General features: G+C 36.4%; 4 protein-coding genes across 4 annotated transcripts; 2 read left to right on the top strand and 2 right to left on the bottom strand.

Moving 5' to 3' along the window:
• Positions 1-1,443: 1,443 nt before the first annotated feature.
• LOC123014078 (neutral alpha-glucosidase AB) lies at positions 1,444-5,193 on the bottom strand. Its single transcript, XM_044412952.1, has 15 exons — positions 5,132-5,193; positions 4,870-4,959; positions 4,578-4,814; positions 4,346-4,522; positions 4,005-4,295; positions 3,688-3,937; positions 3,310-3,637; positions 3,024-3,262; positions 2,714-2,968; positions 2,414-2,663; positions 2,203-2,357; positions 2,036-2,149; positions 1,878-1,987; positions 1,722-1,822; positions 1,444-1,673 (listed from the first exon to the last, which is right to left on the bottom strand). The coding sequence occupies exons 1-15, from the start codon at positions 5,146-5,148 to the stop codon at positions 1,564-1,566; spliced, it is 2,724 nt and encodes a 907-aa protein (XP_044268887.1). The 5' UTR covers positions 5,149-5,193; the 3' UTR covers positions 1,444-1,563.
• A 265-nt stretch (positions 5,194-5,458) lies between these two features.
• On the top strand, positions 5,459-6,294 carry LOC123014082 (DNL-type zinc finger protein-like). Its single transcript, XM_044412955.1, has one exon. It carries the CDS (start codon positions 5,743-5,745, stop codon positions 6,235-6,237), a length of 495 nt encoding a protein of 164 aa, XP_044268890.1. The 5' UTR covers positions 5,459-5,742; the 3' UTR covers positions 6,238-6,294.
• Positions 6,286-8,449, bottom strand: LOC123014081 (aspartate--tRNA ligase, cytoplasmic). Its single transcript, XM_044412954.1, has 7 exons — positions 8,363-8,449; positions 8,060-8,212; positions 7,742-8,006; positions 7,511-7,688; positions 7,231-7,459; positions 6,566-7,183; positions 6,286-6,519 (listed from the first exon to the last, which is right to left on the bottom strand). Exons 2-7 carry the CDS (start codon positions 8,205-8,207, stop codon positions 6,356-6,358), a joined length of 1,602 nt encoding a protein of 533 aa, XP_044268889.1. The 5' UTR covers positions 8,208-8,212; positions 8,363-8,449; the 3' UTR covers positions 6,286-6,355.
• A 57-nt stretch (positions 8,450-8,506) lies between these two features.
• LOC123014080 (IWS1-like protein) lies at positions 8,507-11,693 on the top strand. Its single transcript, XM_044412953.1, has 7 exons — positions 8,507-8,667; positions 8,732-10,304; positions 10,355-10,508; positions 10,557-10,769; positions 10,819-11,102; positions 11,151-11,262; positions 11,320-11,693. Exons 1-7 carry the CDS (start codon positions 8,652-8,654, stop codon positions 11,440-11,442), a joined length of 2,475 nt encoding a protein of 824 aa, XP_044268888.1. The 5' UTR covers positions 8,507-8,651; the 3' UTR covers positions 11,443-11,693.
• Positions 11,694-15,345: the final 3,652 nt, after the last annotated feature.

Genomic DNA, 15,345 nt, shown 5'->3' with positions numbered 1-15,345 from the left:
ACAATTAGGTACGACATAGAGATATTTATTAATTCAGTCCCGTAGCTAGCTCAAAGAGAGCAATTAAATTTTTATTAGGGGTGGACTAAGAGAAAAAAAATCACAATCACAAAACTTGTCCTGATATTTATTTGATAATAAATAAATTAATTAATCAATTTGAGCGATGGATAAAAAATCAAAACTCTGAAGTGGAAGTTATGAAATGCCACCACGATGGTAACAGAAATGAAACAAAATGTATTGCATTTGTTATAACTTTTACATTGTTATGGGAATGATTGATGTTGATGGGCTTCACTTTAATTTAGATGTTTATTTGCACAATTCCAGGCACATTATGTGTTTTTATTAGGTTACTCGAACTAATTATTAATTAAATTACATTTTTAGGCTATTAGAAATTCTCTCGTCAAAGCTCGAAGTTGTTATTATAATACAATTGTTTTGTGGTATTTGACACTAAATTAATATGATGTAGGTATACGTAACAACTACCCACGCCGTTAAATCATCAAAATAAGTGTTCAATATATCACTATAATTTATATTTTCAAAATCGATAACGTTTAAAAGGTGTACTAATGTACATTCAACATTTTTTACCTTTAGCATAATCGGTGAGGTTCTGCTCATTGAAAATATTTTCAAACTGATGGCATTTCCAGTTGTACCTAAAATGAGCATCAACTTTGTTATTTTAAATAGACATCAGCTATGTTTTTACTGCGTTTTTGGATTATTCGAATTACTAAGAGAGTTTTCATAGCTTTTCTTATAAGTACACTCAAGTCTTGATGTTATCAAAATGTTTATCGCTTTTTATAATATGTATACCTAACAGTATTTGGATTTGTATGTTCCTCTTCAAAAATCTATAACTCTGCCATTTTTAATTATAATGAAATCCTATCCTGGCGAGTATCCTAGGCATATGAGAAAAAAATGTTAGATTTTTCTTCAGGTGTATTCAGAATTAAACAAATTATTAACAAACCATTCAAAATTTAACGTTACGTTTGGGGAAATTCAACATTCCCTTTACCTATCATTATTGGTTTTCAAGTTATGTTGACTTTTTTTACCTTGTGGGAAGTTCATTACTATCCATGGTTGAAGGCTTAAGGGAAAAACGCATGAGGGTCCATTTTTGTAGTTTTCGAGAAAAATGGAATTTAAAAACTTTTTGACTATATTACTGAAATCGTTTTTGTTATAATGTTTGTTTCAATAATTTAAATCGCCAATGAAGTGTTTCCTGTATGAACAATCAATCATTAAGATTAACTATTTTAAACAAAATAAATGCCGAATTTTCATACTTATTTTCAAATGCTATTTTTTGGGGGAATCTATTAGGTTTTAGAATGTGTTACCTTTCTATAAAACTGAACCTCGCTTGAGAAACATTTTTGATGGGTAAGTAAACAAAAATTCACAAAATTAATTTTATTAGATTTCTTTATTGACAGAATTTCTTGCACAATCAACGATGGAAGGAAGCATCACATAAAAAACTACTACGTATTAAATAATAATTACAAAAATGATAAACAAAAAGTTTTAATGAAGTTTCAAAGTAAATGGTTCTCTAACATTAACACCAGGTTTACGAATAACCAAAGAACGATTTTCTCCATCATAAGTAGTCTCCAAATTCACAGTACCTAGACCTGAAAACAAGTAAATAAACACCAACTTCAACAAATTGAAATTCTTACTATTGCTTGTTAAAGTAGCCTTGGTGATTTTTTCAGGTGGTCCTAAAATGACCACTCGTTCGATCCAAGCATGAGTAGGGAAATCTGTCTTATCAATCAAGCTAAGAAAAAAAGCAAATTAATAGAAAAACACACAAACTAAATAATTACACATACCTGCTAGTCAGAGTATTGTCTTTAAATTCGAAATTCAAATACAAGTATTTTTTGTTACGATAGGCGAAACTTTCACCGTCATCAACATACAAAGTACCGGAAGCCGATTTCTGCAAAAAATATTACAAAACGAATCATTGCCGTATCTTAACTCTTACATTGTTGTCCAATGCAACGTAGAGTGTGTAAGGATCATGATGTGTTAAAGCTGACGACCTTCTCGGCCTGTCTTTCCTAGGAGTAATAGTTCCACCTCTATAAAACGCTGGAATCTAGAAGCAACTTTCACCGTAAAGATTTTGCTACAATCGGAAAAACTAGTCACCTTATCTAAAGTCACTGGTATGTTGATAACGCCAGTTCCGTGATACTGTTTGAAATCTTCAATATCGTACCAAAACTGGTTAGGACCCCCAGGCAAGTAAACGCTGACCGAAGACACACCAGACTCTATCACAGGTCGCGCCAAAATTCTGTCACCTAACGCGTACATACAAAATTTTTTCTATGACCGTTGGTTTTATTAAAATACGTACCGACAAGAAGTTGGTTATCAATATCCACAACATTTGGATCACTAGGAAACTCGTAAAATAGTGGCCTTATCACCGGTTCACCAGTTGTCTCGTGTTCCCTAAACAAGGTATAAAAGAGGGGCAAAATGGCATAACGCAGTCTTAAAGCGTTTCTGATTCTAGTACGGACATCTTCATTGAAAAGGTAAGGTTCGCGGCGTCTTGTGTCCAGATGGGCATGGGCGCGGTAAAATGGTAACCAAATACCGGTCTAAAATAACCAAAAATGACAATTGGCCAATCAGAAACAATCCGACTCACCTGATACCACCTTTGCAACAATTCGGTATCGGGGTTATTAAAGAACCCTCCAATATCAGCCCCACAAAAACTAATTCCCGCCAAAGCCTCGGATAAACACATAGGGAAACTGGCTTGAAGATGGGACCATTCGGCCGCATTATCCCCAGTCCAAACAGCTGCACTTCTCTGAGACCCGGCGAAGTGTGACCGAGTCAAAATAAACGGTCTACGGTCACTTGATCGTTTAATTAAACCGTCATAAGTGATTTGAGTCTAGAAAAAATAGAAAGAGGAATATTGTCATACAACTTCGGTAATGAAAAAATACATAAAGTAATCCGTAGATGTTGTGAATATGTCTGTGTTCCCATCCTCCATAATGTTTACAATCTTTCGGCATTGTGACTTCGGGTCCGTTAAAAACCGATGGTTCGTTCATGTCGTTCCAAATATGGACGTCTTGAGTCGTCCCTTTGAACTTGTCCAAGGCGTACAAACTTTTGAAATACTCTTGGACTTTGGGGTCAAGTAAATCCGGGTAGCTACTAGAACCGGGCCAACACCAACCTAACAATTTTTTTAATAACATCCCCCACAAAATTAATTATTAGTACCTTCATAAACATTGCCATCTTTATTTTTAACATAATAGTCATTCGCTAGACAGTCTTCATGGAGGAAATAACCACCCTCTCGCTTAATATGCGGGTCAATGATAACAACTAATTTTCGACCAGTCGATGTCAAGTTCGAAACCATTTCACTAGGATGTGCAAACTTAATCGGATCCCACGTGAAATATTTTTTCCCATCGGTGTATTCAATATCTAGCCAGATAACATCGACTGGTAACTCGTTGAGATCGAAGTTATCAATAACGTTGATGACATCTGTTTCGTCATTGTAATTCCAACGGCATTGGTGGTAAGCTAAAGCAAAATACTACAAAGAAAAAGTGAGGAAAATGGTGTCGGTAAAACTGTATTTCTTACTTGTGGTAAGGGGGCAACACCAGTCAAAGAGGCGTATTGTCGTACGGCATCTTTCGGTTTAGGTCCCATTAAAACAAACATATCGAAAACGCCACTCTCGCTCATGAAATGAGCATCAACGACGTTATCAGGTTGGTGGCCTGAGACTAGATTTACGATGGAGGACACAACATTTGTGTCTTTACTGTTGCCGATGTCTACCCAAGTTTCAGCGGCGTTGTGCCAGAAAACTCCCACTGTATTCTTATCTCTGCAAATTTGAGTTGAAATTTAAAAATTAACAGACAAAAAATGTTTTTCTTTAATAAGGAACTTACGAGTGCGCGTAGACCACCGGCACTGCCCCATAAATGGCCATAGTAGAGTCAACTTCATACTCGAAAACGTCCAAATTATACAACCGGTAAGGGTCAAGCCCCCCAGGCCCCGTGCTCCTCAAAGCCAACCTATCCGCATGTTCAGGCAATCCATAAATCCTGAAAGCTCCAGGAAAAGTGACATCAACACCAACTGCTTCAGGACCTCTAGGTTTAGAATCATGATGCGACTTGAAATTTTCCTCCCAAGCGCCCGGGTCTTCTTTTACTTCTTGTTCTCCTTCCCCTTCACTACAATGTCATAATAAATGTCTATTTCTAATATAATGAGAGAAACAAACCCCTCTGTAGGTTTAGCCCTGAGATGTTCCATGTTGAACAATCCCTTCTCATTGATAACAGCCACAAGAACGTCATTTTTGAAAAACTCAATTTTGATAGGATTTGCTGTCACGACGGCCTTGTTGTCGCCTGAACGTACTGTTACTTTGTCTTTCGTGCGCTCTAAAACTTCCAATCTAAAAATTATTATTTTAATTGAATTGTGAACAGTTTGAAAGTTGTTAAAATTACTTTTCCACTTGTGGCTCGCCATTAAGTGCTTCTTGAACTTGATATCTGGGATGTATAGGCTTGACTTCATCAATAAATACCCTAAAAATATTGCCAGCAAGAGACGTCAAAGTAAATCTAAAATCTGATTCAGCTTCCACATTTTTCAAATCAGCCTCTATTGAGTTATCAGAAACGTGTAGAGTGTCTAAATTTAAAACATAAGACACTGTTCCAGGTTTGAAGTTTCTCAAACGCCTGAAATTACGTTTATATAACAAAATAGGTTCATGAGTTGGGTGTAGAAACATACCTACAAAAACTACTTTGTTCGCATGTTTTAAAATTGTTTTTATCGACTGCTGACGTTGTTGAGAGTATTAATAAAGTAAAGAACCAGTACCTATAAAAAATTATGTGTTAAGCCGGTTATAAAAAGTGACAAAAAAATTACATAAACGCGTGAAATTTAAACGTAAGAAAGTTGCTACAAGATAAAACTACTTTATGTAATTTAGAAAATTGATTCAAAGTGATTATTTAAATGTAAAAATTGAAAATTTTTGAGGACTTACTTGAAATTTAACGCCATGGTGGCGATAATGATTGACACTTGAAAACAGCTGATTAGCAATAAACCTAATTTTGTGTGTTGTACTACTTAGAAGCTCTAAAATTAAAGTTGCTTTATATTTAAAAGTTACAACTGCAACCAAATACTAACAAAATAATTCTTTTTTTTTATTTTAACTTCACTCATGACTAACTCTAAGAACAAATTAACCATACTTTACAATCAAATAAAACATTTTAATTATTATACATCACCACGTAAATGATCAGCTGTAAATTTCGTTCATATATGATTGAAAAACAATACGTAGTTGTTTGTGATTGGCCAATGCATTTTAGCGCTAAATAATTTGTTGCAAATTAATTGATTTAAGAAAATTTTGTGAGAACTGTTAGAAGGTTGAAATATATCCAATAACGAATTAAAACATATAGTGAAAATATACAACGACATAAACTCATCAGCAGATTAAAATTTAACATTTTGACGTAATATCATTCTATGAACATTGCATAACCTCACTCTTAGTAAAAGTAATGTCGCAAAAAGAGTTTTAGGTTTTAGTAATTAGTGCATAATTCGTATTAATTCTGCTGTTCTTGTACCACAATAATGGCTTGGAGGTCGCGTTTTACTACTTTATTCCGATACGTAACTAAATCACCCCTTATTCATGCCCAAACATTAAAAAAAAATGGGAAGGTTCCACAAGTGACAACAGCAAGGCATTTTCACAATTCTTGGATAAACCACAGTTTAAAAAACAATCCACAAGAAGTTAAAGCAGAAACAGAACCTGAATCACCAATTTCCACACCGCTTGCAAAGCTTGAGGGAAAATCAATGTTAGGTTTCACTTGTAAAGTTTGCAGTACTAGGAATACAAAGTTTATAAGCAAAGTGGCTTATCAGAAAGGCGTCGTTATTGTCAAATGTTCTGGTTGCAATAACAATCATTTGATTGCTGATAACTTAAATTGGTTCACTGATTTAAATGGAAAGAAGAATATAGAAGAAATTTTGGCAGAGAAAGGAGAAACTGTACAGAAAATTCATTTGGACGGATGTTTAGAAGCTCTGGACGACTCGCATATTGAAAAAACTTAAGTGAAAGTGTTTGTTTTTAATTCTTGTAATTTTTGTAAATAAAACATGTAATTTAAACAAGTTTATTAAAGACTTGTATAAAGGGTTACTCTTATAAAACAAAGTCTTTTAAAACAATTTATGGTGTGATACGTTTGGGGTCACGCGGGAACATACAAGTTTTTCTGATGTTATCCAATCCCAAATAAAGCATCACAACTCGCTCCAAACCAATACCTCCTCCAGCATGGGGTGGACAACCATACTTGAAAGCATCAATGTATGACGAAATTTTCTTCAAATCTGCAATAAAACATTAACACAATTTTCTTTTCATGTAAAATTGTACCGATTCCATGATGTTTGGCCCGCTCTGTGAGTAACTCCGGATCGTGAATCCTCTGAGCCCCACTCAAGATCTCCTCACCCCTCATAAACATATCATATGAATTTGAGGATCTGGGCGTTTCAGGGTCCGGCATGGTGTAAAACGGTCTCACAGCTAATGGATACTTGTCCAAAATATAAAAATCGGTATCGTATTTAGCTTTCACCAACCGCCCCAGTAACTTTTCAGCAGGGGTACTCAAATCTTCTTCAGGCTCTACTTCAACTCCAGCTTCCGCCAAAAGTTTTCGCCCTTCATCAAAATGTAAAACTAGGGGAGGATCCAAGAATGTGAAAGGCTCAACTGAAAACTGCTGACCGATTATTTGAATTTCGGTGCTGTATTGGTCGCGCAATCCTTTGAAAATTTCAGTAAATGAATTTCCGATCAAAAGCATGACTTCATGATAATGATAATTGAAGGCCATTTCTAAGTCAAGACCTGTAAATTCGGTCAAATGGCGATGGGTGTTCGAATCCTCAGCTCGGAAAACAGCCCCAATCGTGAATACTTTATCGAAATCGGCCGCAATGGCCATTTGTTTGTACAGTTGTGGACTTTGAGCCAAATACGCGGACCCTAAACAAAAATTTATTTCTAGCGAAAATGATGCCATATCTAAAAACCTTTAAAATAACTGACTGTGAAGACATTAGCTCCACCTTCAGACGCAGCAGGGATAATTTTAGGTGTATGAATCTCAGTGAAACCTTTCCTTGTCAAAACTTCTCTGAAAAGGCGACAAACCCCAGCTTCCAACCTGAAAATTGCCTGATTGGTGGGTGTGCGTAAATCCAAGACGCGGTTGTCCAATCTTGTGTCTTGATTGACTCTAATGTTGAGCCCTTCGGCTTCCTAAAATTGATAGAATCATGTTTTCTTTTTAAATGAAGATAAATTTCTTACATCGCTCTTCTCTGGTCTACTCGCATCTTCAATCTGTAAGGGAAGTTGGGGAGCTGAAGCCGAGACAACCCAAATTTGCGATGCTAATAATTCAATGTCTTGTTGAGAACAACCCGCGACTGCTGTTGGAACTTCTACCACTTTCGCTTCCACATCAATGATGCTTTCTTTTGTAATGCTAACAATTATTAGATGTTAAGTAATTTGCGGAAAACTTATTAATCATCATACTTGCTTGCAAACTTGACCATAGATTTTGAGACAGTGTCGGAAACATTCAGCAGCAATTGAACAGTAAATTCCCGTTGTCTGAGTACAATAAAACATTGTTTTCCCCTGGCACGTACAGTGTGAAGCCTAGCTCTGACCCAAACAACATTACCAGCAAGAGATTTATTTACTTCTTTAACATAAATAAATTTACGATCCTTATTAGTGTTATTACTATCAGAACGGATCAACGGCAAATTCCCATATTTTCCAACAGATACATCATCTATAAATAGCACGTCCTAATTATTGCACAACACTACAGGAAAAAATAATTACTTTCATCAGCAACAACAGACTGTGACTGTCCACTGGCGGCTTTGTGTTCGGCTTTTTTGGCAGCTTTTTCAGCTTTTTTTGCTTCTTTCTTGGCTGCTTTCTTACTTTCAGCCTTTTCAGAGTTTTCTACCGGCTTGGTTTCGCCCATTTTTGCTATCAAACAAATTAACATAACCTAACTTTTTAAGAATAAGCTCCATTTTACACGTATAAAATTAACCAATAAATACTGATACAAAACATCAAAATTATATATGCTTGGTAAACACTTTTTTAAAGAATATAAGAGATTTTAATAAATACCTATAGAAGAAAACTATCACACTTCCCTCACGTGTCAGCCAATTTGACAATCAACTGACAACTGACAAAAATGTTATGATGGCAGCGCCATTTTAACTATATTTGTAGTGGATTTTTGTGTTGTTCTATTGGTCACATATTAAATGGTTAGTTAACTGTCAAAAAGTACGGTGTAAAAAAATCATAAATTAGTGATTTATTGCGAAACGTATTATTTTTTGTGGAAAGTCAATATAAAACACTGGATATTTAATAATTGTTCAAAAAAGTCCCCTAGAAGACGAAAACTATGGATGTTGAGACTGGTAAATATGTCGCTTTATTTACACAAGCTTAGGCTTCTTATCCGAAATAAAAAACCTTTTCTAGAAGGAACAGATGCTAAAGAACGATCTTCGCCAGCTTTGAGCAACCGCTCGCGTTCCCGTTCGAAATCTGTGGAAAGAAATGAAATAATGTCAAATGGAGTTACCTCTCCAGCTTTCTCATCAAAATCTGGATCACGCAAATCAGCATCCAGATCGCGATCCAGATCAAGTTCTCCACAAATGAACGGGGACGCCGCTCGGAATTCCAAACCCAGATCCAGAAGCGTCTCGCCAGCTAGAAGTGAGGGTGAACGCAAATCCAGATCAAGATCTAGATCTGGGAGTGCACGTTCTGGCTCTAGATCTCCCTCCGGATCACCGAAACGATCCCGTTCACGATCCTCAAGTCAAGGATCACGAAAGGCAGTTTCACGATCAAAATCTCGTTCTAGATCTAGATCAGCATCTCTCGCACAACGCAATTCTAGATCCAGATCGCCCTCAGGGTCCAGGAAAGGGTCACGTTCGAGGTCACGCTCGGGTTCGGCAAGACCCACCTCTGCACAGTCTCGAAAATCACGTTCACGTTCAGGATCAGCAAAATCAGCTAGTTCTAGAAAGTCGCGTTCAAGGTCAGGATCTGCAAAGTCTGTGGGTTCTAGAAAATCGCGTTCAAGATCGGGTTCTGTGAAATCCGTGGGTTCTAGAAAATCGCGTTCAAGATCGGGTTCGGCAAAATCCGTGGGTTCTAGAAGATCGCGTTCAAGATCAGGTTCTGCGAAATCCGTAGGTTCCAGAAGATCACGTTCAAGGTCGGCTTCTGCGAAATCCGCAGGTTCCAGGAGATCGCGTTCAAGATCGGGTTCTGCGAAATCCGTGGGTTCTAGAAGATCGCGTTCAAGATCGGGTTCTGCGAAATCCGTAGGTTCCAGAGGATCGCGTTCAAGATCGGGTTCTGCGAAATCCGTGGGTTCCAGAAGATCGCGCTCAAGATCGGGTTCTGCAAAATCGGTGGGTTCTAGAAAGTCACGATCAAGGTCGGGTTCTGTGAGATCTAACAAGTCAGGCTCGCGATCACGCTCAAGGTCCAGATCTGGATCAAGAAGGTCTAGATCGGGTTCTGCTAGATCTCGATCAGGTTCCGCAAGATCACGATCCGGATCCCGGAGATCAAGATCCGGTTCCGCGAGATCACGATCTGGCTCCAGAAGATCAAGGTCTGGATCGGCACGTTCACGCTCTAGATCCGGTTCTAGATCCAGATCTAGATCTGGTTCCAGACGTTCGAGATCTGGTTCCGTGAGATCTAGATCACGGTCACGTTCCGCGTCTGGATCGCGCAAATCCGGTTCGCGTTCAAGGTCAAGATCCAGGTCCGGTTCTGCGAAATCACGATCAAGATCTCGTTCCGGTTCGTATTCTGGAAACGAAGGAGGAGTAGGTCGAAAACGACGTTTGGTTTCCGATTCGGAAGATGAAGGGGAAGGACCACCGAAAGCGAAAAAGGCTGTAGTTAGTGACGATGAAGGTGGGGAACCTTCAGGGGAGAAAAATATTGAAGGTGAACCGGAAGAAGCCGGAAACGAAGTGGTTCCGGATGTTTCTGAAGATTCTGATGATGAAAGACCCACACAGTAAGATTTTTATTGTTAAATTGAAGTCATTTACAAGTTGAAATTTTTAGTGAATCAAATGATGGATTATCGGACTTTGAAATAATGTTACAGCGAAAGCGAGAAGAGCAGTCTAAGAAACGGAAAAGAAAGGATATAGATATCATTAATGACAATGATGATATAATCGCACAATTATTAGCAGATATGAGAAATGCAGCTGAAGTAAGATTGTTTTGTTTAACATGCTTTTTTGTAATAAAATTAATTTAGGACGACCGAAGACTGAACCAACTAAGTCAACCAGCAACGAAAAAAATTGGCATGCTAAGCAAGGTCATGTCGCAGTTAAAAAAACACGATTTGCAATTAGCTTTCATAGAACATAACGTCCTTAGCGTCTTAACCGATTGGTTGGCCCCAATGCCTGATCGTTCGTTACCTTCTTTGCAAGTAAGAGAGGCTATACTAAAACTGTTGGCTGAAGTAAGTCGCCCTAATCTCACTTAAACCCACCCTGAAACCTCCTGTTTAGTTCCCTAAAGTCGACCAGTCTACAAGAAAACACTCCGGAATCGGCAAAGCTGTGATGTATCTCTACAAACACCCCAAAGAAACGAAAGAAAACAAAGAGCGAGCCGGCAAATTGATAAGCGAGTGGGTGCGACCAATTTTCAACCTTTCGGCCGACTTCAAAGCGATGACTCGCGAGGAACGTCTTCAAAGAGACTTGGAGCAGCTTCCAAAACGTGGAAGGAACGAGCAACAGTCGTCTTCCGAACGGAAAGAGCTGACGAAAGCGTTAAATTCGGAGGGAAAGTAAGTTAGTATGTTGGGTCTGTTTCCAAGCTTAAATCGGTGTTTCAGACCTTTGAGACCTGGAGATAAGGGATGGGTTGCACGGGCGAGAGTTCCTATGCCTTCCAATAAAGATTATCTTGTACGGCCTAAGTGGACATCTGAGGTTGATATCAGCAGGGTATGTTACGAATTGGCTTATTGATAATGTATGATCTAATTGTGTTATTTTTTGTAGTCATCGAAGAAGCAAATGAACAGATTTGAGAAGCATTACAAGAACTTCCTGGACGGTAAACGATTGAAACAACCAAGAAGAGCTGTAGAAATATCGATTGAAGGACGAAATATGGCGTTGTAAACGGTTTTCTAGCGAATCGATTACTTAATATTGAAGTTGAATGAATTAAGTTTTGGTCAAAGTCACTTCATCACCCCGCATTATGTGATGAAGTTTTGGTTCTTTTAAGTAATTAATTTTACTTATTTTTCCTCATATTATTTTATTTACAAATGATAAGATTTTAAACGAAGTTGTGTTCCAAGTTGAGATTCTTTAAAATGTTATTGTATTGCTTTTATGTGTATGAAGTATTAAATAATTTTTTTACAAAGAAACATGTTTTATTTTTGAGTACAAAAAATAAGTTACATTCTAAAATCGTTAGTTGTGTAGAAAAATAATTTAGTGTGCAACTCGGGAAATTGATGATCTGACAAAAACCTCTAAGAATGAAGGTCGTCCTTCACCCACTTTTTCGCAACTTTTAAAAACACTTTCCGCCATTTTCCAGTTAATATGAACAAAGTGTGCTCTATTTCCGCCACCCCCTAAAACCCCCATTGAACATTAATTCAGCGCCGGCAGTCCATCAAAATGTGAAAAAAGTTTGTTAGTGTGTATTACTTTGAGGTGAAGGTATTATAGCATTGAATTAATTCTGTTAATGCGTTATTGGCAGCGTATTTTATTTTGATATATGGATATCTGTCATGACAGGATAGGTTGGTTACAAAATGAGTTGAACATGAAGTGCAGCTTTTCATAGAGTTATTGGATTTTGAAACATAATTAACCATCGACCCGGCCCTACCTTATTCATTACTTACTTTAATACGCTTAGATTAGTACTGTTTTTGAGGGTGGGATTAGGCGATCATGTCAAGGTTTCTAAAATCGGATGTTAAAATGTAATTTATAAGAAAAATGTTCACCAACTGCGTAATCTCATCATAACTGCCATACACTCCCTTCGTAATAAAGTCTGCGTTTTTCAGAGGTGAAAAAATCTATTAAAATAGATAAAGCCATTGACATGGGAGACAAATGGGATATTGTGTAAAACTCGTTGCAAAATTTATTATTCGATCCTTGAATTCCTAATATCTTGCTTAATTAGAACGGTTCAAAAGTACCATCCGCTCCATTCTATTACAAAATTTACAAAGAAAATACAACACAACACTTAATAAAATCCGAACAATATTTGTGGATCGATGTAGCGGCTGTACTTAATCGAAATTACCTCCGCTTTAATGGAGACCTTTTTTTAGAAACCGCTTCAAATCCCGGATGAACACTTAGTAAACTGCTCTAATGATGCTTCTTGTCGATTTGTGTATACAGCACTTTTTTTACCAATGCATTTAATAAGCAGCTTAAATAGGTTTTAAACTTAAACTCAAAAATTTTTATAATTTTTTTTTCCAAGCAACATTGTAGAAAAATAATTATATTTAATCTTAGTGTAAAATTTTTTCTTATTCAAAATTGTGAGTTTTGAAATATGCTTGCCTATCAACACTTAGTTGATTTTAATATTTTTCAGATTATTATAATATACTTAAATTAATGTCATAAAAAGTTTTCTTGGAAAAAAACTACTTTTATTTTAAGTTGAAAGTTACAATACGTTTCCTCCCTAGCATGTAATCTCGATGCAAATTCAGCGTTATTACTCCCAGCTTAGAACTCCTTTTCAAGCACCGCCAAAAGCTACACGATTTCAACTTCAAAAGACTCTTCACTTAAAGTGATATTTTCCAAACCTGTGAGCTATAAAGTTTCCAACTCTGGCGTTTGGTTTTAGTTGAAAAGAGCAGGTGCTTCCTTATAAAATTATTCTCAAGTGTGGGCTTTTTAAAGGGTCCGGAAATAAATACTTGAAGTCATCCAATCAAGGTCCAAATTTAGAACACTTTTCGAAAATACTCCTGCCACTTTCAATGGTCCAATTAAACGAATTGCATAAACCTAGTGAAGCAAATTAAGCTAATTAGGATGGCGCTAAATAAACCTTCTCTTTCGGTATTTTCTATTTTTTCACTCTTACTTGACATTGAATAATGAGTCAATTTTAAATTTGGAAACTTCAAAAGGGAAATGTTTGTCTGCACAGAAATTCTTTGACGGAAATAGATGACAAGTGGAATATTTTTGGAAATTTGAATCTCAAGTCTGGAAAATGTGACTTTATTGCGAGTTGACGCTTCACTTCCTGTTAAATAAAAAAGTGGTATTTACTCCCCGGTTCAGTTTATTTAAATTACAAAGTACGACAAAACCTCGACGACTAGATAACAACAGTATTGATGTTAAAACTGCATATATGCTATGCAATAAGTCTGAAGTAGACAACTTCCGTTTGCAAAGTCCGGTCAGTCGGGTGGTAAGGAAGTAGAAAGGTCGATGGCCCCTCTATTCACAAGAAAACTTATATTACGAATACGTACACACTCAACAGTTCGGTTTTCTTGTGTTTGAAGGATTTAGAATCCGAACGATATTTCTTTGCGTGTTTTAAATGTCGTGGCTTTGTGTGTTGACACAATGGGCGAAATGGAGTAAAATTTTTATTTATGGAAAGCTCAAAAATAAACCAATCGAGGTTAAAAAGCTCGCGAATTAATACAATGCAAGTTCAGTGATCGGCGCTAATTAGCCTAAAAATAGAAAAACTTGTATTCAATTTTGTGACAAGTATATAATTAGCACAATGAGTTATTTTATGACTTTCGATTATGATGTAACAAAATATCTACTTGTTGCAGACGACGAGTATTAATAGTTGATAGAAAAATATTGTCTTATTTTAGAACCTCAAGTTAATGATTAAAATTTGCAATCATAATGCGGTAAAATGGAAACGCTAAAACAATTTGCGTAATTATATATTCAGCAAAATTTGCAACTATTGCAACTTGTAGCCTAATTAGAGAGAAGCTATAATTTCACCCAAAAACTGGAAATGCTTATAAAATAACATTTAGAGTTCTGCAACGAATTGAAAATGCAAGACAAAGAATTTATTTCGAGTCACTAAAATAGAGATTTTCGTTTTAGTTAATAGACAAAATGGAACATGGCTGACATAAAAATTATGCGTTGTTAGTAGTCATAAATATGCAAGAATTAATTAACACTTTTATTAATTCTAATAAGAGCAATTCACCTGAATCGGAATGATTTTGATGAAGTGATACACTTTGCATAACTTCCTCTTCAAAATCAACATTTTTAACTTACAAATAACTTTGGTAATCGAGTTCAAGAAAATTAAGAGAAAATAGAGATGATTTAAAAACTTTCAGTTCAATTAATACGTCATATAAACAAACAGATGGTTAAATGGAAAAGTTATTATTTTATTAAAATAAAAATCGAGAAACTACATTAAATAGAACATGAAAAATCCAACAAAAATTAAACTTGTGCGAGTGGATCGTGACGATGATTATGGAACTAGTTTTCATTGTGATTATTGTTGTCAGTGAAATTACGCAGAAAATCCATCGGACTATGACAATTTAACGAAACTTAGCCACGTTCAAGAGAGTAAATAAGAGCGGTTTTTCGTGCTCTGGGCCATAAAAACAAACCGACAATTATGAGAAACCAAACCGTAAACTAGAGGGTGTGTGGTTTTGGCACCGTAATTATTTAATAATTTTTAACAAGATTTTATCCATTCAAGCTAAAAATAAAATATGTTAAAAGATGAAAAATTAAATTTGTTGTTGCAAGAAGCGAATTCCTGCAATTATTTTCTCATTAGGACCCGAATGAAAACCTTCATCACCCTCATTTCCTTTCCCTGACCGAAATGTCATGCCAGCGAACCTTTTAAGCAGAAAATCGCGATTTTCCAGAACTTATGACTGGTCCTTACATCATCGCGAAAAAAAATCCCTCCCACGCTCCAGACTTCGCGTGGCTTTTTGAAGAAGGGGTGGTGTTAAAGCGGCAGCAAGTAGGTCGTTGAAG

The sequence above is a fragment of the Tribolium madens genome, unplaced genomic scaffold, assembly GCF_015345945.1.
Source record: "Tribolium madens isolate multiple individuals breed KSU strain unplaced genomic scaffold, Tmad_KSU_1.1 Scaffold_97;HRSCAF=244;Tcas5.2_LG3a, whole genome shotgun sequence".
Taxonomy (NCBI): Eukaryota; Metazoa; Arthropoda; class Insecta; order Coleoptera; family Tenebrionidae; genus Tribolium; species Tribolium madens.
This window is presented reverse-complemented; position numbering and strand designations above follow the sequence as displayed.

Excerpts from the sequence above, each read along its gene's own strand:
- LOC123014080 (XM_044412953.1), top strand. Across the intron at positions 10,305-10,354 it reads GATGATGAAAGACCCACACA|TGAATCAAATGATGGATTAT; the intron begins GTAAGATTTTTA and ends TGAAATTTTTAG. Across the intron at positions 11,103-11,150 it reads GCGTTAAATTCGGAGGGAAA|ACCTTTGAGACCTGGAGATA; the intron begins GTAAGTTAGTAT and ends TCGGTGTTTCAG.
- LOC123014081 (XM_044412954.1), bottom strand. The coding sequence starts at position 8,207 with ATGGGCGAAACCAAGCCGGTAGAAAACTCTGAAAAGGCTGAAAGTAAG. Across the intron at positions 7,689-7,741 it reads ATGGTCAAGTTTGCAAGCAA|CATTACAAAAGAAAGCATCA; the intron begins GTATGATGATTA and ends AATAATTGTTAG. Across the intron at positions 7,460-7,510 it reads GTAGACCAGAGAAGAGCGAT|GAAGCCGAAGGGCTCAACAT; the intron begins GTAAGAAATTTA and ends TATCAATTTTAG.
- LOC123014078 (XM_044412952.1), bottom strand. Across the intron at positions 4,815-4,869 it reads GAACAAAGTAGTTTTTGTAG|GCGTTTGAGAAACTTCAAAC; the intron begins GTATGTTTCTAC and ends ACGTAATTTCAG. Across the intron at positions 1,674-1,721 it reads GGCTACTTTAACAAGCAATA|GTCTAGGTACTGTGAATTTG; the intron begins GTAAGAATTTCA and ends ACTTGTTTTCAG.
- LOC123014082 (XM_044412955.1), top strand. The coding sequence starts at position 5,743 with ATGGCTTGGAGGTCGCGTTTTACTACTTTATTCCGATACGTAACTAAA.